This window comes from Diadema setosum, chromosome 15, assembly GCF_964275005.1.
Source record: "Diadema setosum chromosome 15, eeDiaSeto1, whole genome shotgun sequence".
Lineage (NCBI taxonomy): Eukaryota > Metazoa > Echinodermata > Echinoidea > Diadematoida > Diadematidae > Diadema > Diadema setosum.
Window position 1 is genome coordinate 15,026,800 of NC_092699.1, and position 23,461 is coordinate 15,050,260.

Sequence of the window (23,461 nt, forward strand, 5' to 3'; positions counted from 1 at the left end):
CAAAACCTATTTTTCCAAGTTTTAGTTTGTAAAGTATGAAACCAACATTTCTGTAAGTTTTTTGGATTCTTCGTTTGTTTGTTTTTCACACCAAATTTTAATGAACTGCTATCTCCTCTGTTAACTTTTTGCAAGTGAATGTAATGTTACATAGCTAGTGTCTAGCTAGCTGCAAGCTCTGTTGAACATGTCCTTTCCTACATTCACTTCACTGAATGAAAATGAGAGATGAATGGCATTGACTGCTACATTTTCATCCAGCAGGGTAATATTACCCTGTTGCAATGTCAGGTATGCATAACCCTGCACTCTTCTGAATGATTGATTTTGTTTCATTGTCATGTAACGGGTAAATTTCCAGCTGCTATCTCAGGAGAGCACAGGCCCACATTCTTCTTAAAGAACGGCATTGATTTGCTACATTGTCATGTAACAGCCTATTGCTCTGGCAGCAAGGTCAGGTAAGTACACATCAATTAGTTGTAAGTATTCACGTGAGACAAGTGCAGTCCAAGACCCCGTTTACTGTGAGTGAAAAGGCCAAATGCGGTACCAAAATTTGGCCAAGCTCTGAAGGTAGTCTCGGCCGCCGCTCGGCCCGGCCGTGCCCGGTCTTTTCTCACTGTAAATGCGGTATCAAAATTGCCATCGGCGCGCTCCCAATAATAATCATTTGTTTACCAGCAGAGCGCCACTACGACAAAATATTGAAAGGTTTGAATTAAAAGCCCGGGCCGAGCCCGGTACTGTAAACGGACAGGATTGCGGGGCTGAGTACCGCAATTGAGGCCGCTTCTCGACCCGGGCTCGTCCCAGCCCTGCACTGTAGACGGGGTCTTAAATATAACAGGAGACAGCAATGATATCTGATCATGGTACAACTTACAGTTGAGCAAAAGACATTTGTGGTGACAACATTTCACCGTATCGGTAGCATAATGGATACAAAGGAAGCATTCCGTTTGCGGTTCCCAGATAGGGATCCTCAATCCAGAAAGACTATATGTGCGAATGTGCGCAAATACCAACAATACGGAACAAGCCTTAAGTGAAACAAGGGTAATTCCGGCAGGCGGAGGAGTGGGAGATTCCTAGAAAACATGGAGGCTGTTAGGAGACAACTGGAGGCCCATCCAAGGACCACAACTGCACGCCGTAATGGTTTAGGGATGAGGTCAACAACTTTCCATCGTATTGAAACGATTAGATCTTTACATGTATCCTTGCAAAGTACATGAGCGTCATCAACTGCTGTGGAGGGATTTCCAAAGGAGGCTCAACTTTTCGAAGTGGCTCCAGGGCAGGATTGAGGGTGATGCCAATTTCCTGCGAAACAACCTTGTTGTTGGCTTCGAAGCCGCATTTAGCATGGACGGGAAAGTGAACACCCACAATATCGTGGAGAGCGTGGCCGCAGGACGTCCCCCAGACTTCAATTACGACGAACATGAGCAGACAAAAATAGATGGACTGTGTGGAAGTGGCCAAATAATTGGGCCGTTCTTCTTCAACAGAAACACGAATGGCGGCATGTATTTAGACTTGATCAATGAGAACGTTGTGCCCCAGCTGAAGAAAACAGGATGGAGGGAGGAATGCTCAGGCACAATTGGTGGGTGCAGGATAGTGCTCCAGCTCACCGTCTTTGAGCTGTCTGTAAGAGGCTGGTAGAGCTATTTGGCCGACGCATAATAGCTCTCAATCACGAGGTGGAATGGCCTCCACAATCTCCTGATTTGACATCCTGTGACTTTCTCCTCTGGGAGAACCTAACGAGCAATGTATACGGATCCTTTCCACGTGATCTGATGACTTGCAGGCGCGTATTCGGCATGAAATCGATGTTCTTCGTCATGATTCCACAATGGTTGGAAAAGCAGTGAGAGACATGCAGCGTCTTTCACAGCTTTGTGTCGACAGGGGAGTTGGACACCTCAAAGGTGCATAAAAGGTAAGGGCTGAATGATAAACCCACCAGAGATTGTGAATTACCGGTACTCGCAAAATGTTCACAGAGGGGAAATTATTTCACTAAAATTGGTGTGAAAACAAGAAGCGATAAAACCAAAAACTTACAGAAAAGTTGGTTTCGTACCTCAAAACCAAAAACTTGGAAAAAGTAAGTTTTGTTCCCTGCACCTTCGAAGGAAACTAACTCTGTGATCCGTGACAATAGTGACGCCAGTAAGATGTCAAATTAAAGCTGATGAGCCATTTTGTATTTCAGTATTAAAACATTAAGCAAGAGTAAACCATGTATTTTTGACATAGCTGACGTTCGAACTTCGGTTACCTTTTTAAGAATCATAACTGTATGTTCATCATATCATCGAGTTCCTTAACAGATTCTCAAAGTCATGGACAAAACGCTATGAACCAAACACTGCCAAACGAAAAATGTTGTCAGTTGTACCGCTTCAAATCGTGATCCAATTAGCGATTATTACTTTCTTCTGGTGATGTCTGGTGTCCTCCAGATGTGACGTTTGTATAGGAATGCTGCCCTAGCCAAAGGAATTAATAGATCTGATTTTGTAAGATGAAAACAGTAATTATCGAATGAGAGCCATTCTATTCCATCGGTGTCCAAGTTACATATTAGATCGGAAACAATGTGTCATAATGTAACTACGTGAATCCCATTTGAAGCCAAAAAGGTGTGGAGTGTTCTAAAGGTTTAAAATGGGGGCAGTTTATATTCTTGAGTTACGTTCCTGAATGCATCTAAGGTCTCCAAGTTACCTCACTTTATCCGATGTGCAAACGACAACAGCGAGTTCATATCTGATACCGATCCAATCCAAGTTGATAAAGATGACATACCTTTATTGATTGACTGATTGATTTAATATTGATTCCTGTATCATCATTGTACATAACATACATGTCCATCAGTATAATGGAGCCATACATAATACATAATCATTAGTTGCTAACAAAATATTTTTTTTTCTTCATTACCTTTACACAATGTACAGCAGAAACGTATCAGCAATACAAGCGTACAATGAATAATACAGTAGGGCTACAGCTTAAGCGTGGCTTGATTTGCGTGCAGTCCTCGTACATAATAGAAAAAAAAAATAGGAGAGATACCTTCGGATGAATGAGAGCTTGAATGTTGAATAGATGAATTACATGGTCTTCACAATGTGACAGATTGATGTTTGTGATATTATTAGTGTTCAAATATGTATGTGGACAACATAAGAATAATGTGTCTCATTATTCATAATGCCAGGAGTAACATAGGTAAAGGCCAAATTGTGAAAAAAAATAATGGTGATGAAACTCGTCTCGATTAAAGCACCTATTTGTTTCTGTTTCTCCACAAATAATTTATTGTCCCATTTCAATTGTTTTATTGTATTGGCGATGATCATAATTAATGTCATGTAATTTCACATCATGTCACTGTACATACATTTTTACTGGGGGGGGGATTTGTCAGCTATTGCCATTTGGTGATAAAGTCGTTGTGCCTCACAAAGTCAGATTATTTTAGCGGTTTTTTTTTTTGGAAAAAATAAAAGAAATCTCGATAAGACAGATGGCGATTACCATACGTTTAAACAGTTTTGTGGGCGTCTCAATAGGGTTTGGAAATGTGTTCACCTTTTGTCTGAGTGTAATGCCTCATAACTGATGAACGCTGACGCGCTACGTCAGTATCATCAAGGACCTTTTGCATAATGTGTAATGTGCGATCCATGTGTGGTCGAGATACGTCAAACTGAAAAATGAAATCAGGACAAGGTAAGGTAGATGAAAAAATTGCGCAGTGGCGTGGCTTTCTGATCATGCCCCGACTCCTCTCGCGTCTTGCGCGTGTCAAATTAATTGGTTGGCCGAGAACTTTTCATGCGAAAAGAAGAGATAATTATTAAGAAAAAAGATATAATGACGAAATCAGTGCAATATCAGTCGATGGGGTCTGTCAATCATGGGAGAGTGGCTGCGTGATGGTAATCTATTGTGATAGATACAACGATTGATACATATTAGTAATTATTATCTTCAGACGGCTGTATACTACCACCAACGAAGCATAAACACGCATGCGCTCACACATACACACATACACACACACACATACACACACACACACTAACACACTAACACAGATGCTCATATATTTTGAATGTCGTATTCATGTCGTAATTTAATTCATTTCCCCATCATGAAATATGACCTATATAATGAATTGATTCTACAATAAACACATATCAAAATCGGGCACAAGAGTCAAATTTGAGCGGAGGGCAAGAGGCACAATATCATGCCTAAAAAAAAAAACAAAACAAAAAAAACAAAACTGAGAGGAAACAAAATAAGCAACAACAGGTCAAACAATGAGATATGAGAATATCGAGGCAGGTCCGCTTGCAAAGAGATACACATAAAAGTTTCCTGGGGTTAATATTAGCTTTAGCTTTAGTGTGTTATCTAATCATATAAAAAATGATCGATGATATGCATACACTTTCTACGGATCGTGACAAATGGCGCATAATATATTATGCACTTCTCAGGCACTCCAAATGCATGACAAGCCTACATAGAATTCTATTTTTACCAAAGTCAAAAACCTCAGAGAAAATGAAAGAGCGCGTTGCCAATTATGCACATGTCATGCATGTAACATAATGAACTATTTTATGCGTTAATCAAATACCAGTGATCGATAGAGTAAACAATAGTGTTCACGTGATAGTGAAACTTTTTGTAATGTTCTCGGTGCTGCTCCCCCATGGGAAACGAAATGGCAAACAAGGCCTCATGAGGCAACGTAGGATAATAATAAGAAGAACGTCAATAATTGTAGTCATGTATATGATATAGCATAATTTGATGTAATATGATGTCATACGATAATATAATGTAATATAATAATATGATATAGTAGAATATAATATAATATAATATAATATAATATAATATAATATAATATAGATTTCCTTAAAAGTGCGTTTACTGCCAAACCACGGAAAAATGGTCTTGTATTAAATATGCATGTAGTATCATAATCACAATCATGATATTCACTATAAGGAACAATTTGATGTGTTAACTTGTACCATCCTCGCTAACAAATACAGCTACATTGTAGTCTATTCCCTGTTTCATGCCTTTGAGTGAGCCTTTCGTTTTTCTTTTTTCTTTTTGTTGGTGGGGTGGAAGTGTTCGTAAAATCCCTAATGTTTCATATGCGTCTATATATGCAAGAGTTAACGTCGAAGTGGCAGAAGTGTTGCATATTTCATGAATGCTCTTCTACGGAAATGTCGAAATGAAACGATATTATTGCAATGATACCGATAACATTCTTGACATACGAAGAGAGAGAGAGAGGTGAGAGACAGAGGCGACATAAATATGAATAAATTTAGAAAGACAAGGGAAGATGTGAACCGCATAAATGTATTGTGGGGGATATGGTTTTTGACTTTGCACATTACCGGCATGTTTCCGAGGGGGGACATGGGGGTTTGAATTAAAACCAGGCAATATCGGTCCAGGATTAAACAACACACTCGGTACAAACGTGTGTATTACCCTTGCATGGCATAAACACCTGTCTGATATATCTCTGCGTTAAGAGCAATATAGTCATTAAGGGGAGTTTATCAAAATGGCGGCTTACAAAGAATATTCGTGTCTTAATTTCAGCTTCTTTGTCTAATTAAGCTATTACGCGTCATAAAATCACTGCACCAAGGAATATCTATAGACACATTCGACCTCTCGTTCGATGCACATCTATCAACACATTATACACATTATATCGTAAGTGTTCTCACTCATATTGTGGTACAAAAACATCATTCCTTGTAATTAGCATTCATTCGCGCATGAAAAATGGGGTGGTGTCCTTGATCATACCTGTACATTGTACTCCTGCTTTATTTTCATCTCTTTAGCTTTCTTTTTGTGAGGAACGCACACACGCACATACACACACGCGCGAGCGCGCGCAAATAGCGAAATGGTTTGATGATAATAATGATTTAATGGCATTAGAAATCCAGATGTCCTTCCAATGAGGTTTTATAACTTAATGTGATTACAAACCAAGGCACATGTCACCACTCTGAAATTGACCAAGACTGTTCTTAAAATGAATTTTAAAAAATCATTTCACAAAACAAAAACTACACTCCAAAAAACACAAAACACAACATAAAGAACTCGTTGCTAAGCAACCATGTATTATATCTCAGTATTATACAAAAAAGGCCTCATTTTTTTTTTGTAAACAAAAGAAATGGAAAGAAAAAAAATGAAAGGGGGCACGGGCGCCCCCCCCCCCCTTTCATTTTTGAAGAAACCATGTTTGTCAGCCGATTGTAGTGGTAGCAGAAAATTGCGCTGAATTTTTTTATTTTGTTGTTGTTGTTGTTGTTGTATTGGTTTTTTTTTTTTGCGATGAAACCCGGAAATGGCACCAGAAATATTTTGGCGCCCCCCCCCCCCCCCACCCTTCAGAATTCCTGGATCCGCCCCTGAAGACGGTCCTTATCATGCCTGTAATGAGTCTACATTTGGGCTGAAAGGCTATCATAAAGGATATTTTCCATCTCTTTATTGTTCATTAGCTCAGCCAGACCCAGGAAGTGAGAACCACCCCTCATCTCTACCACCCTCAAAGTGACTTTGATTGACACAACAAAATCGATCAACGAAAACCGGCAACGAAATGATCAAAGATCAAAGATCAAATGATCAAAAGTTGGACATAATATACCTTGTGAAAGATGTTTTAAAGGTAACAGTCAGCAAATGGTTGGAGAACTTTACGTTTTACGTGTTTTCTTGAAGCAGTGACATTGGTCACAACTGCACATGTTCATTCATTTGATGAGAAAGTGACCTCATTACAACTTTTAAAAAAGCTTCTGGAGGAAAAAAGAAGAGAAAATAATGAGTTTCATCCGTAGTTTAGCAGTTACAATCCCCGAGAATTTCTCGACTGCTATAAGTTATCGCAACCCCCATTGATTAAAAAAGACAGAATCTAATATTCATAAGTTGTTATGTCTTTCTTTTAAAAATAACTGGAAATTCGTGTGTAAACGGGTCAATGAAGTTTCTAACAATTGAAGTTGGTTAAAATAAAGGCTAAATAATAATGATTAAAAACACAAAATGTATGATTGTCCAGTAGGATTGCCTTCGATATTTGATGATTATTTCACTTATTTATGCACTAGTGGAAGGTTAGATTACGTAGGCAATCTAGACACTAACTACTCACGAACATGGTGCTACTCTTCTTCGTAGATTTCTACAGAGTGTAACGTAAAAACTGACGTATACCTGAAGTGTTTTCCATGCTTTTGAGGGTCTCTATATAAATCAGTCAGAAAATATCGCCATTTCTTAAGTTGAACCACCACAATAGTCAACAATATCTGCAGTAACCACTATGGATCTTTTTTTAAAGGGGAGGGGGACTAGCACTCCTGATTTTAACCATAGAAAAGTTTTAATTAACACAGCAATAATCCTGGTTTCTCCGTTTGTGTACAGGTGGAAGTTAAAAGCAACATCAATGAGTGCTTCTACAAATTTAATGAGCTGCACGTTTACCGTTCATCCTGCAATTAAAGTTATATAAATCATAATTTCCAACCGACATTCTTGATGTCGTACCCCCCCCCCCCCCAATCTCAATGTCTGCTTCCTCCTTTTCTCTAAATTTGTTTGTAGAATACGGGAACGATGTCGGGAATGTATTATGCAGGGAATGCATTATTTCTCCGAGATTCAACCCAATATGGATAAGCGATCCCGGCGTCGTATATCATCCGTTGGGAAATCTGAGTTTGAGACCCATTTCGAATAAGGTTACTTCTCTTTTCCTTGTCTGTCTGTCTGTCTGTCTGTGTCTTTTTTTTCTCTCCCTCTTTCACACACACATACACAAACACATCTGCACAAACACACACACACACACACACACACACACACACACACATCTGCACAAACACACACACACACACACACACAAACACACAAACAAACATGCTTTCTTACTCTCACTCCTCCTCTCTCTCACACACACTTTCTTTCATTCTCTCTGTCCTGTCTATTACCTATCACCGACAATTGTAGGATACATCTTGCTGAAAACAATTTGAATCTGAGTACAATGGGGAGTCCCAATGCCTCCCAAAAAGTTTAATAATATAATCTTGGCATGTTGGCTGTGTTTTCACGGCGTCCAGCCATAAGCTACGCAGACCGCGTCGGAAGAGGAGTGTGCGCTCGCTTGGGCATCGGACCACACTTTATTAACGTGACAAGTTCAATCAGGATCCAGTCCGTTTCATGCGGCCGATCGCCGCTGAAAACAATAATCGGAGGGGTATAAGGGTCACTTTTGGTAAGCGCCACTTGGCTGGCGGGGTTTGTGTTCTACGAGAGCGGGCGGCATATAGGGTGTACTCATATTGCGTTTATCCTTCGTTATACCGATTGCTCCCGATGTACGATCTGGTTGATGTTTCCTGTATGAAATTTGTAATGAATCAAATCATTTGCCATTACTGCCGATTCATATGAAATTCTTTTTCTACCCATATTTCGCAGAAACGGGGAATCGTCTCTAATATCTGTGCAATAGAACGACAGTATTCAAATTCTAGGGAAACATCACATACAGACTTCAACTCCTAGTGCAATAATTCTGATGGCCGATCATTTCAGGATTAATGAGCAGCTAAAGGGGCAATGGGTTTTTGGTTATGGTTGACGATACCATGTTTTAATTCTATCGCGAGAGAGAAAAGGATGCGACTAATTCCCCTTCATTTAGAGGAACATTAACTCCTTTTGAAATAAGTGCACAGAAAAAGAAGAAAAATAGAGGTAAGTCGGGAAGAGTGCACTTGTAAAATGAGAAACACAGCGCGAAAGGGGGAAAATATAAACATTAATGCTAAATTTTCAAAATAAGAATCCCTAAGTGAGAGGAAGCACAAACAGACAGACAGACAGACATCTGGAATAGACATATTAAATAGAGAGAGAGAAAGAGAGAAGATACTGGTCCGATACACAATAAAACCTAAAGCGGTCACAATAATGCCGACATATATTTAATCACTCATGTCGTTCTATCGAAACATTAACTATTAACTCTCAAAAAGAAAAAGAGAATGAAAGCATACTGTACGGCGATATTATGTGCATTGTACTGACTTCAACAGCACACTAAAAATAGAACAGCCATTGCGACAACACACAGGAGCACGTGGAATGATAAACGCACTGTTTTGCTGCGGTCTCATACAATCTCATCCCATATGTAAAGGGGCTAGCAAATTGATCACTTTTATCTGATCTGGAAAGAGACACGTCCGTATCAATATGAACTCAATTTCAGTACTATTTTTTTTTTCAGCCACGTGTGTAGATAATATCGCCACTTTATAATTATGTTCGGTATCCTAGATTGCTACGTTGGTAATGGACAATTCTGTGGCAATGAATATAAAAAAAGATCGACCCTACAGTATAATAGTACATGTTGATCATGTGTAAACCCGAAAAGGTTATGCCAGTCACTGCCAATCTTATTCCAGACAGACATATAACTATGTTGGCAAATAATATCTTGATGGAGCAGAGAAATACCATGACTGCGTCCATGCAAACGACAGTTGTACTTTTCAGACCCATTTATGCCTAGGTAAAGTATTTACTGTTGTATCACCTTTGTCGTTTTTGCAAGTTGTAAACTGATAACGGATCATGTAATGGAAATTTTACTGACTTCAGCCTGTTCCTTTCCTCACCTTGTATGAGCGGAATCTTAATAGCATTTCGGGAATTCGTTCATTGTCTTATCGTGTGTGTGTGTGTGTGTGTGTGTGTGTGTGTGTGTGCGTGTGCGTGTGTGTGTTGGGGGGTCGCTCGTCTCGTTATAACATAGTCATGTTTTTACCTGTTGATAACAGATACAATCACATGACAGGTATGGTTTTTTTTTTTACCCTTTGTGAGCTTTAAAGGGGAAAACCAGTTTAAATATGAGTTGTCTGATAAGAAAGAGTAAAATGTTACGAGTCCAACGGTAAAATTTTGATCGAAATCGGATGAAAAATAAGGAAGTTATGACATCTTGAAGTTTCGGTTTGTTTGTTTTTGTTTTTTGTTTTTTTTTTGGTTTTTTTTTTTTGGGGGGGGGGAAACAGTTCTTTAATGGTCAATATGAATATGCAAATGGAAAAGTGAGCATGTCATCCCCTCACAACTTGCCATATAGTTTGTACATAAAATTTTGAAATTTCCAGTTTTTCATTCAAATGCAATTATGCTCGAGGCTCAAATCCTAATATAATTATCTAACTGATCACTATTCTGAAGTTATTCAACCAGGAATAGCATCATGTTTCAGACTTCAATGACAGAAATATTGAATTTTCGTCATTTTTTGTACACGATCGATGGAAAATTTCGAGGTTATGGCATGGTCAGCATTTGCATATTTATATTCACTGTACAAGCATTGTTTAGCAGAAATTAGCAAAACTTCAAAACTTAGTAACTTCCTTATTTTTCATCCGATTTCAGTCAAATTTTAACCGTTGAACTCATAAAATGTTACCTTTTTTTTCAAACTAACATATTTTTGGACTGGATTTTCAATTTAAGTGCAGAGAAGAATAGAAAACCCATAGCAGTGTTGTACACACTCTCTAAAGCCCCTGGCACAGAAAGATTTCATAGAGCAGCAACGGTCATACCAGGGAACTGGTGGTTGTATTCTTGATGCTGTGAAGTGGATCATCAGCAGAGTGAAGGCAAAAATGTACGACAAAAAATAAGAGGTATTACTATTCGGATGATATCACATCTGAATATATTCTATAAATACATTGCGAAGACAAACAAAAGACGAAAGAAAGAAAGAAAAATACAGGTTTCTTGTAGATTGAAGTTAGTATTGAGATTGCAGTCTATAACGACTCTATATTGTGCGACAACAATACGATAAGCTCAGATGAAAGGCCATGGGATAAGTGGAGAAGAAACCAAAACTTGCAGAAAATATCAGGTTTCAGGTTACCATGGCAACGGATGAAATCTATACTTAATGTACATTTTCCTTTCAGTGAGATTAGACCATCCATTCACGTAGAGATTACAAGACATTTACTTGGTCCCAGGCCAAGTTTGATGCCATATCAACAACAATGCCTTCGCTTGCTTTGTTAGTATATATTTTTTTTTTTCATGACGGACAGTATGATATGAGAAGGAAAAAGGAAGCGATACTCACCTATGGCAACATTATTTCTCAGGAAGGCATCCATAACGTGGAGATAAACGGAAGCCTCGGTTGCCAACCCTCCTCAATTTTGAAGGAGTCAAGTTTAACATGCAACGGAGAAACGATCCGATACACCAATCAATGGAACGTGCCAGCGAAGAGAAAACTGTCCACAACATCCAAACCTTTCAGATTAATGTAAGAGTGTTGGATTCCACGACGCATTTTCCCTCCAAGAGTCTGCAATTATCGTCCCAAAGAGTTGCAGACATGTAAAGACAGCGGAGCTTCGAGTTTGCCGAATGTAATGTATTTATATACAGCAAGGCTCCTTCTTCTGCCGTGGCGTGTACACTTCTGTTCATATCGGAGCAGTGCCGGTAACGATGCATTCTCATTTATTGCGAAACAAATATATTACCCGTCACAGCTGGAAAGCTTTTATTGCAGACGTCGAGCTGGTATGAGGTTAACCACTTGTCTGACAAAGGCGATGTCTTCGTTCTGCTCTGAAGTACTTACTTTTTTTTCTGGATAGAGGAAAAATGTAAGCCCAAAAAACAAAGCCACCATCAAGACAAAGCACGAGAGAGGAAAATATAAAATAGATAAAATCCCTTTAGGATCTCATGGATACGTTGTACTGATTTAGCTGGCTTTATACCCTCACGCAACGTTACTTTATCTATTTCCATTCGAACTGGAATGTACGTATATTCATGGAGAGGGAGAGAGAGAGGGGGGGGGGGGTGACCCACCATCAGGATATAACGAGCAAGTCGGGGAATATTTATGTTCTGTCACATATAACCTGTAGATACTGCTTAATTTTGACCTTCCCCAAACCAAATACCTAAATATGATAGTCAACGCTTGACACAATTGTTTTCACATTCAATTCAAATGAAATTTTATTTCCATTAACACATGTTTGTTATCGATATAGATTCAAAGAAAAAAGTATCAAAGCCAAAAAAAAAAAAATGCACACATACTTATGAAACTAATTGTTCAAAATAATGGTGTTAAAAAAGAGGGACCCACGTCAAAGACAAGCTTGTGGGAATGTGGGCCACTCAATACATCGAGCTTACAATAGAATAAATGTAAAGGTACGGAAACACAGACACACAGACACACACAGACAGACACACACACACACACATACACACAGGTACAAGACGCTCACAGTAAACAAGAACATAAACATTCCATTCCATTCTATGTCATTCCATTCCATTCCATTCTATGTCATTTCATTCCATTCCATTCTATGTCATTCCATTCCATTTCATTCCATTCCATTCCATTCCATTCTATTCCATTCCATTCTATTCCATTCCATTCCATTCTATTCTATTCTATTCTATGCCATTCCATTCCATTCCATTCCATTCCACCATTCCATTCCATTCCATTCCATTCCATTCCATTCCATTTCATTCCTATTCTTCCGCTTGTGCCATACTTCAGTTGTAAGCTTTCCACCAATTTCTACTTTGAATAAATTTATTCCCCTAAATAAAAGGAAAAATTATTTAGAAAAAAATGGCAAGTAGATGAACACAAGTTTGAAAGAACAATGCTAAGTATTCTTTAAAAAAAAAGGAGATTCAATAATATCTCAAATATCGTGATTACACACGAAGTACTTAAAATACTTGAACATTTCAAATTTCACTCTTTCTCTCTCTCTATTTCTCTCTATCTCTTTCTCTCCTACCTGAAAGGTATTCGTGGACATAGAGTTCTGTTAAAAGTGATCTGCTGTAGGCATGCGTATTTCCGTGTGTTCATACTTATGTGTTGTGTGCATGGCTGAGTGGCCATTACAAATTCTGATTTTGCTGCTTTCTTTTTCGTCAGGAAGTATTGCAGCTTGGGAATGTATGAAGAATTCACAAATAATTGAAGGGGTCGGTGCATTATAGTGCTAACCCACACAATGGTCATTTTGAGATAATTGCTGTTGAATGTTTGGAAAGTCCATACATTGTACATTAATAAAACATGAATGCATGCATTTTTTACCATCTTACTGGTTGAATTCGAATATGATATTTTCACGGAGGTTAGAGTGAAGGATAAATATCTTGAAAATGCATGTAACTCAATTTTGACGAAAGTGTGGGTTGGCACTATATTGCACCGACCCCTTCAATTCGTTCTGTGGAATGCCCACGTCGACGTGCGTTCGGAAAGTACTCATCACCTTTGGCGTTGTACTTTGAAACCAAAAGGAAGGACAGAAAGAATGAGAGAAAACGATAGAGAAAGAAGAAAAGCAAGAGATGGAGGAAAAAAGAATGAAAGGGAGATAGTTGCAGTGAGAGGGAAACAGAAATAAAATGACAACAAAAACCAGCCAGTAATGTGGTAAGCGTCTTCTCGATCAAGACAGTAAGTTTAAATGAAGCGTTGGACCGTCGGTAGCAAGCGCTTCTCGCTACAATTGTCATGTTCGGGTCTCCAGTGGGTGGATGGAACAGTAATTGGCACTATAATTAGATAACGTTGTGGTGATGAACGGCTGCCATTGAAACAGCTTCTTACGGAACGCCCTTGAAACAACACCAATCCGCCCCCCCCCCCCCCCATTTTTTTTTTTTTGTCAGGATTACGAAGTAAAAAGGGAATTTGACGGCGAACAAAAATCGACAATATATGACATGGACAGCTGTAATTTAAACTCATTGTCATATTGCAAATCGAAACGAATGGGCTCTCTTGTGAAGAAGGCCTGTATGGATCTGAATGGGACTACCCTGCTTTTACAGAAGACATGAATAAAAAGATTTACGGGTGCATTCTTTGATTTCTGTTCATGATAGCAGTGGACATAAAAGATGAGCAAATGAGCCGATGTCTTTTGAAAAGAACTTTTGAAAAGAACAAGCAAAAAATTCTGAAAAGTAAAACGGAGAAATCCCAGTTTTCAAAACTGTGTTTTGGGATATGATTTCCTGTGCGAGTGCGGGTATTCTTGATTGATTTAAAATTTGACGTTTGCAATTTTCATGAAGTGTCACTTTCGTTTTTCGTGGATTCTGTGGATTTTGTTTTTGTTTACATACATACCTAGCCCAGTGTATGCGTGAGTCCATCTCAACTTAAAGCTAACCCTCTTGAAAGGAAAACAAAAATGATTATCTTACTGTCGCGTTTCTTACCATTTCTAAGTTAGGGTGTTTTTCTTTTTCTTTTTTTTTTTGGCTTTTCAATCATGAAAAGTTTAGGGTGCTGATATTGTCATACAGGCCTACAAGTAAATAAATCGACGTTTGGTGATTATATCATTCTGCTGGTTAAAGATATCGTAACAGTTGAATGAGATTTCAGTATCATGAAATTTATCTCACTTTACTTAAAAAAAAAGAGTTGTCCTTTAAAATGTTGAAAAGCATCATGGCCATAACATTATCAAAGTTTGGACAATACTAGGTTTGCAGTATTTTCAGAACAGCAGTGCGACTGAAAAGCTTTGAGCTTTGAACTTATAACCAAACATTTAGTTCTTGACTATCACCTTTAATCCCTTTACATTTACTTAAGTTTATTCGGGTGTCCTGCAGACAAACACACACACACATACACACATTCACTAACAGACTTGTTTTTACATGAATATTATAAATAAAAATGTGTACAATACAAATATATGCACGCAGCAAAAAAAAAAAAAAGAAAGTAAAGAAAGTAAAAGAAAGTAAACACTTTTTTCAAGTTTGTATTTCTCATAGAATATTTGGCTAAAAGTTAATGTATTAAATACCATATTAATGGTACGTTGTAGTTTAATTCGCTATTGGCCTGGTAGGTCAATAAAAAGGGAAACTTTACGCATGAGTGAACACTTTTGTTTTTCTCTTCCAAGGCACAAAAGTAAAAATTGCAAAAATGAACAAGTTGTCATTCATGTGTAAGTGCTCTTCCATATAACAATAAGAACAAAAGACAAATCTAACACAATTAGATGCATGAATTAAGTTGCAAAAAATAAAGCTTTTATTTCTATAATATCTTTGAAGCCCAAAATATCAATAACGGCCAAAAGTAAGGGAGAAAAATGAAGAATCTTGGGTCAAATCCAAATTCAAATGAAACAAGAGAAGAAGCAATATTAACAAAATGGTACAAATTTCAATTTGTTTTCAAATTAGGAAAATTGTAAATGATATTTGGTTCTTAGATTTATCTCATGAGTCATGAATCTTTAAGACACTACATAACAAGAGTGAAATAAAGATATTCTGTTTAGTTAATCATCTTTATGTCAGTACTCCCTATGTCGTTTGAAGTTTAAGCTGACAGAAAATTCTTTTCCCCCTTTAGTTTCCCACTTTGTTTTTGTTTGAGGTAAAGAGATAAAGAAAAGGTAAACTTATTTTTTACTAATTCATTCATGTCTGTCATTGTGTTAGACTGGTCTTTTGTTATCATTGTTATCTTGAAGGACATTTTCAAATGAAAGACAACATGTCAAATTTTGACATTTTTACTTTTGTGCCTTGGAGGGCAAAAATGAATGTGTTCACTCATGCGTAAAGTTTACCTTTGTATCTACCTACTAGCTTGATAGCCGGTTACATTTGATATGGTATAATTACAATACATTGATTTTCATTAAAATCTTCTATACAAAACATGAACTCGAAAAAAGTGTTTACTTTCGTTTTTTGCTGTGTGTGTGTATATATGTATATATATATATATATATATATAGAGAGAGAGAGAGAGAGAGAGAGAGAATGAGAGAGAGAGAGAGAGGGGGAGGGGAGGAAGTCCTTGTGTGGTTGCGTTTATGACAGTGTATTTTCAATGTCAGACTTCCTCGTACACTTGTACTTGAATACAAGATATATGTGTGTATATAAAGACAAATTTCATTCATTTTCACAATAAGAAGCATAAAAATGAAATGCACCATTTGAATATTATGGTGGATGGTATAATATTGGAACAAAAAGAAAGTGTCAAATTCCGTGGAATATATATCAATGAAAATTTGAAATGGAATGTTCATGTGCAGTATATCTCAGATAAAGTGTCTCGTAACGTTGGTATACTCTGTAAGCTTAAGTATTATGTCGCAAAGAATATTTTATTTATGCTTTATAATTCCTTGATATTATCGAACATCTCATATTGTAACATTGTTTGGGCATCTGCGAAAAGTCACATAGACAGTATATTGCTTCTACAAAAGAAAGCTATACGTATATGCACCAATTCAGGTTATCGGGACCATTCAGATCCTTTGTTCGTAGAATTAAAAACACTAAAGGTAAATGATATTAATTTTTTGCAAAATTCACTTTTTATGTTTGGTTTGTGTAACGGTTAATTGCCATCTTCTTTTTTCTCATTATTTCATTTAAACAAGGATATACATTCTTATCCCACAAGGCAATCTGATAAATTTCATCTACAAAATCCTAAAACGGTGATGGCTCTGAAATCTATCAGACACACTGGACCTGATATTTGGAACTCTCTTCCTTCAGAAATTCGAACTTTAAAGTCTATGTATTCTTTCAAGAAAGCTGTAAAGACAATGCTGCTCTCTGGATATCAGTGATCTTATAATGTCATTGCAATTGTATTGTATATGAAATTCCCTCGTGGAATTATCGTTGTTCTGAATTTATTGCGTAATGTTATGTAACCGACCATGACCTGTAACTGTTCACCTGTACCTCGGTGAGAAAATACTTTGCCATGCTTTACTATTCAGTGATCCAGGTGATCTAACTTTGTGTATTAGTGAAAGCAGACAGACCTCTCCTCTCTCCTTTCTCCTATCCTATCTCTATGCAAGTCATCCCTCCCCCTATTTTCCTATTAATGTTATGTATTATGTACGAGGGCTGCATGCAAATCAAGCAATGCTTAAGCTGTAGCCCTTCTACGTTATTCATTGCATCACTGTTCTGTTGGACATTTATGTACAGGCAATGAAGAAATGTATTGCTGTATATTCTAAAGGTGATGAAAAAACTCATTTTGTTGGCAACTAATGTTCATGTATATCCATTTATATGTATGGTACCATTAATGTATATGATATATGTTTATGTATCTGCATGAGCAATGATATAATGTAGGAACCAATAAAATCAAATCAAATCAAATCAAATAAATATAAACTATATATATACGTATATATATATATATATATATCTGCTTCTTTTACACCGAATGAAAATAATAATCAGAGGCAGCTAGAGTTCATGTTTTTCTTCACATAATCTGTATATTTCAGTCTTGCAAAACTACTCTTACATGATCTTTATGCATTTTTACTTTATTTACCATAGCAATTCATCTGGCAACAATACAAACCACATTATTGTCTCGTTACGTTCACAAAATGATATCTTACACGTGCATTGATGGGAAAGTACAAAATGTGCTAGTTTACATAATTGCTGTGTGAATTCTACTAGGGATGTAGTATATACACTTTATAACGGACACAATATATTTACAATTGCAGAATATGCTTAATTATGTAGGCGTTATGTGAGGTAAAGCATTCATATTTAGCTGAATTGCAAAGATTTTTTTTTTTGCTTTCTACATTAAAGAGTATCGATGATGCCCTAACACTTAAACAACATGATTCTCTTTGATTTAAATTGTAAATCTAAAGCCTAATTGCAATCACATTCTCATTATTTTCCTCATGGCATTGACATGGGTTCCGTTTTGAAATAATGAAGAAAGAGGATTGTACATAGAGATCGATTATAGTGCACATTAAAAAAACAAAAAAGCGAAATAAAAACCATGCGTAGATGATGAATAGTGTGCCGCTTAGTACAGTTGAATATTAAAGGACATCAAATAACAAAACCACTTGAAGTTAGACATATTATTTTTACACGCACGTTAAACTTTGCAAAGACTCTACCATTATCAGTATAAAACACAAACACGACATCAATTAACAATGGAAAAGGGAACGCATCGCAGATATTATACATGTAAGTACTATATCTCTCAGTACATTTTCCATACGAAAATTTTAATGATAAAGCTGCATTATAATGAAGTACGTCTATAGTATTGTAAAGTACAGTTCTATTGCTAGTGGCAATATCGATACATCAACAATCCTAGCTTAGAATAAGGCGTCGTATTACAATAAATATCAACATATAGCCTCAGTGAAAAAAAAAAATCGTACACGAACCTCTCTCAATTTTTCCATTTAAATATATTTCAACAACGTACATCGCAAGTTTTTTTTTTCTTAATATCCACAAGTAACAGACATAATGCAATAATAGGTAGTCAATAAAGATCGACATTCAGTTGAGAGAATGACTTCATTTCTTAATTTATATATTCTATTGTATTTGTGTTATTTCCTTTTCTCATTGACAGTGACACCATAGTTCTTTTTTAAAGAACCTGTGGCGTGGGGATTCACGGAGTGGGAGGGCTGGACCGGCTCGGATATATTCGGGAATCCCCGTAATGAATTGCCTAATCTCTACGTAAGTACACATACAGCCGAACTATCTCGACCGTAGTCGACCGTTACCAATGACCGTACGCTTTGATGTACACACACACGCTGACATGGTATTGTGGTAGACGGGCGCTGTCCGTGATTTTCGACTGTACCCCGGTGGGCAGCAAATGAAAATTGATTCAATGAAATCACCCATGTTTCCCCATACTACCAGGTCTTTTGAAGGCGTAGACTACAGCAAATTAAACACTCTGCTTTTCATTGCGGCGACACTTTAAAAGAGTCAAACAAAGTGTCACAATATTCAAATATGTATTATGAAGAAACACCCAAGTGTACAAAAAAGAAATGTCGACAATTATATCAATGAAAAATTTGGTGCCACCATTATTCAAAACCATTCACGAAATGAAATATTCAATAACGTTTACATATGATGAGAAAATAAAGCATGGTCAAGCTAGTCTCTCAGATTTCCACCTTTCCTTTTAAGCATTTAGCGATGATTCTTAACAATTTCTCTTTACAGTGGATTCATGTTTACATAATAAGATAATGTAGGACTATATATGCTACTCCGGTTTCCTCACACTAAACGATATGTGTGTATGTGTGTGTGTGTGTGTGTGTGTGTGTGTGTTTTGATGCCTCAAGACTTGCTTCCTTTTCCATGAGTGTTATCTATTCCAGACTACACGTATATTCTTCCGATAAGAAAATAAATTATACATTATACATTGATTACATACTTCTGTAAGAAAAAAAAATCCTCAGCATTAACACAAGTATCGGCTTTTTATTTAAATTTTATGAATAAATGCAAAATACTTTACTACTACGAAACGTATAAAATTGAGAAGAAAATCTGAGAGCAAAACTACATGATAGTGTCATTACATTCTACTTCTTTAGCAACTGAATCAAAAACTGCCAGACCCTGAATTGAGCCATCAGTACCAATTTCATTACTTTCAAAGTTAAAAAAAGAAATTGGATTCACAGAAATACCAAGTAGGCCTACAAAGAAAATTTTCAGACTGTTTTATGGTTACATTCAATGAACTTGACGTAATCACAGGTTCTCGTGACATACAAAGATACATTACACCAAAACGTCATTGTTTTATGATTGTAACACAAACTGTCTTCATTAGATGAGGACTGTCTGTCACTTGAAAAATGATTTAATAAAAAGAAAGTCAACCTACAACTGTGAAATAACTGTGCGTTGCCCTTTCGGTATGCAGTTTCAACAGTTCAACATATAACATTCAATTATACAAAATTACTACAGAGCTCAAAGAGAGAACACTATTTAACTGCACGTGAAATAGATATTAATGTCAAGTGTAATTTTTAGTTCTATTTCCCGTAAAATGAGCTCAAAGCGAGAACACTCTTTAACTGCGCGTGAAACAGACATTAACGCCAATTGTAATTCTTAGTTCTATTTCCCGTAAAATGTTTGCAATACCTGGCCGGTATCTCATAAACTGCGTTAGATACGAAGTCAGTAATGTAGTAAGATAACGCAGAAATACCAATAATAACGAAATCTTAGAAACAGCACGGAATATTATTGATTCAGTTATTGACTCCTATATTTCTTTCATTTAAATGAAAGGTATAGAGTTTTGTAGACATCAAAATGAGCATCCATAATCCAATTTATTAATGGATGTATCTGTTTTAATTTAGTATTAATTCAAGTATTTATGCAACGATTCGAAACTGATTTAAACGTCACTGCATCAAGATGTGCATATTAGAACATCGCCAGAATACAGATAGTTTGATAAGTATTATCACTATAAGTAGCTACAATATTGGTTATTGGATGTTCAATAGATGATTATTTCTCCCATTATCAAAAAGTATGAACAATGATCAGTAAGAACAATATCCTTGTCATGTGGTTTCAAGCAATTCTACATCGGAAATATTAACCAATCCCATCACAAATCTTATTAATTCAAGTAGTGAAAATAAAGTACGATAACAACTTTTATTGCCTCAACCCTCAACTGTGGATACGTCAAGTAATTTATACTATTCACCAAAAAGGGAAATAAAAAAGTAAAGATATGACAACGCAGGCGCAATGGCGCAGTTCGTGACATTTTTTTTTTTTAATTATCGTAGCAAAATTCCAGGTTCAACAATAACAGTTAATATAACATAAAATACAAGAGCAATGTATATTGAAGTAAAATTTTCTCATGTTTAGACGAAAGAACGGACAAAAAGGTGTTGGAATAGATTGGAAGGAATCATACATTCCTTGCGACATTTTCCTTTCATTTTGATTGAGAAAAGGATATTTCTCATATGTCTATTTGATTTTGCCCGCGTATTTTATCAAATGCTGCAGTTTGATTACGGGTTGACATGTCTTAGTAATGCCTTGTTTACAGAGATCTTTTAAACATTTTTAACATAAACATGTGCACTGTGACTTGGACAAGGAATCCTTTCGAGATTACACAAATAATATGTGGCTAAAAGCGATGCATAATTTCACCGAGCAAAGAATTGCATCAGATAAGCGGAGAGAGAGTACATTCCTCGTACATTTTGGACAAGGATCTGGGCGTGATCCCCGTGGCGTGGGCATGATCGGGATGGGCTGGTGGAATCATCGGCGCCATCTCCGAGCACGGCCATGCCTCACCTCCCTCTCTTCCTCTCCGAAAGTGCTCTTTCGATTACTACCATAGCTTGCACTTATTCTTGGGGTTCATTTGGGATCCAACTTGGCATCCGTACGCCTCGGCGAAGTGGTACGAGTTCGTGATAGCGCCTATAACTCTGCAAGAAATGACGGATGCACAGAAAAAATGATACTCCGTTGTTGTTTTTTATACGAATTCGTCTTAGATGTCGAACAGGTATAAGAGAAACTAAATACTCATGCTGTACTCTTTTGCTCTTGTTCTTAACTTCTTTTACCTTAGACAGTATGTTGCCTTAATAGTCCTTCTAACGCGGTATCTTTTTTTCCTGATCAATATCACTACTTCTGCTTCTGTGCTATCATTTTAGAGAGATATTCAGATAAGATAGATTGTGTAATGTTTACTCCTGGTATCAACTATAATCATTTCCAAAACTAATTAAAGGATGTGTCACTTGGCATAGTAAGAATTACATGAATGCTATGGAAAATGTGTTTCAGTTTAAAGTTTTCAAGACCTTGCGTGAAATTATCAAACACAAATTAGCACTGTGGTATGGGGTGATAAGACTCTACTCTACATCGGTACTGTTTTGATTTCTACTGCCATTGCTATCATTAGTGGTAGAATAGTAGTAGCAGTTGCAGCTGGAGGAAGAGAAGTAAAAGTAGGAGTAGTGGTGGTAGTAGTAGTAGTAGTACGAAAAGGAGGAGGAGTAAAAGTAGTAGTAGTAGTAGAGGAGGAGAAGGAGGAGGATAAAAGTAGAAGAAGTAGTAGTAGTAGTAGTAGCAGTATTGACAGTTGTAGTACCAGGCGTAGTAGCAGCAGTATTGTATCAGAATGTGTTGTCACTTGGTTAAATCGACGGAGATTTGTGTGTGTGTGTGTGTGTGTGTGTGTGTGTGTGTGTGTGTGTGTAATCAGCAAGGGTAAGTGCTCGAAGCATAGGGTGTGACGTACCAATTTCCCACTAATATAGCAATGTCGGGGTTTTTTCTCTCTTCTTTGGATGTGTTTTTCATTTTACCTGACATGTTCTGGTGGATGGGCGCTTCCCGTTAGCTTCTCCTTCAGCGACTCCGGCCGATACATGCTGCACCAGATCTGGCCGAAGTTGAGGAAGAAGAGCTGGTTATTGGTCAAGCCCAGTCCCGGTAATACTGGCTCCTCAGCTCCCTGGCGTTTTATCAGTCTCCTGTAGGCCTGACAGCGTGAGGTACATACATATAAATAATAAAGTACACGCACATACACAGACAAATATATGTGTATGATATATATATATATATATATATATATATATATATATATATATATATATATATAATGATTGTAGTCCGCGTGTTGGTACCAGTACAGAAAAGATGACGAAGTAGGGTAATAATGCATTTCAGTCTAACAGTGCTTTTTATGCGGACCAAATTTTCGACGATACATACGTCTTCCTCAGGGTGGATATAAACAATATATTGTTCATGTCGACCCTGAGGAAGACGTATGTATGAAAAATAGCACTGTTGGACTGAAGTGCATTACTACCCTACTTCGTCATCTTTTCTTATATATATATATATATATATATATATATATATATATATATACATGTATATATATATATATATATATATATATATAATTTACAACAAATTGCAATCGCATGGCCATCATCAGGATATACCAAAATAACACATTACAATAATTGTCTGAAATGCCATGATACAATCAGAAAAATGTTATATAGTGCAATATTATATATAATTTGCTCAAATGATATTAATAAAAAAAAAGTTTTTTGAAATATTACCTATGCACAGACTAATCAAATACTTCAACACGAAGTTGCAATCCAACAGTATCTCATATCTTCTCTTGTAAGCAGAAACCGGCCATGTTATATATGACTGTAATCATCATGTTATATATAATTATAGTGTTTAAAATGATGGTTAAGTATGACTACTGTACCTCGGAAGTAGGATAGAGGAATTGAATCTATATTTCTGTTCGTAAAATACACAACACGTTTCT

General features: G+C 36.8%; 1 protein-coding gene across 1 annotated transcript in view; it reads right to left on the reverse strand.

Moving 5' to 3' along the window:
* Positions 1–21,466: 21,466 nt before the first annotated feature.
* LOC140239055 (neprilysin-1-like) overlaps positions 21,467–23,461 on the reverse strand; it is a 47,648-nt gene continuing 45,653 nt past the window's right edge. Inside the window, exons 19-20 of the mRNA XM_072318951.1 lie at positions 22,461–22,636; positions 21,467–21,566 (exon numbers count right to left, since the gene is read on the reverse strand). Of these exons, the coding sequence (XP_072175052.1) occupies positions 21,467–21,566; positions 22,461–22,636 (276 nt within the window). The remainder of the gene's footprint in view (positions 21,567–22,460; positions 22,637–23,461) is intronic.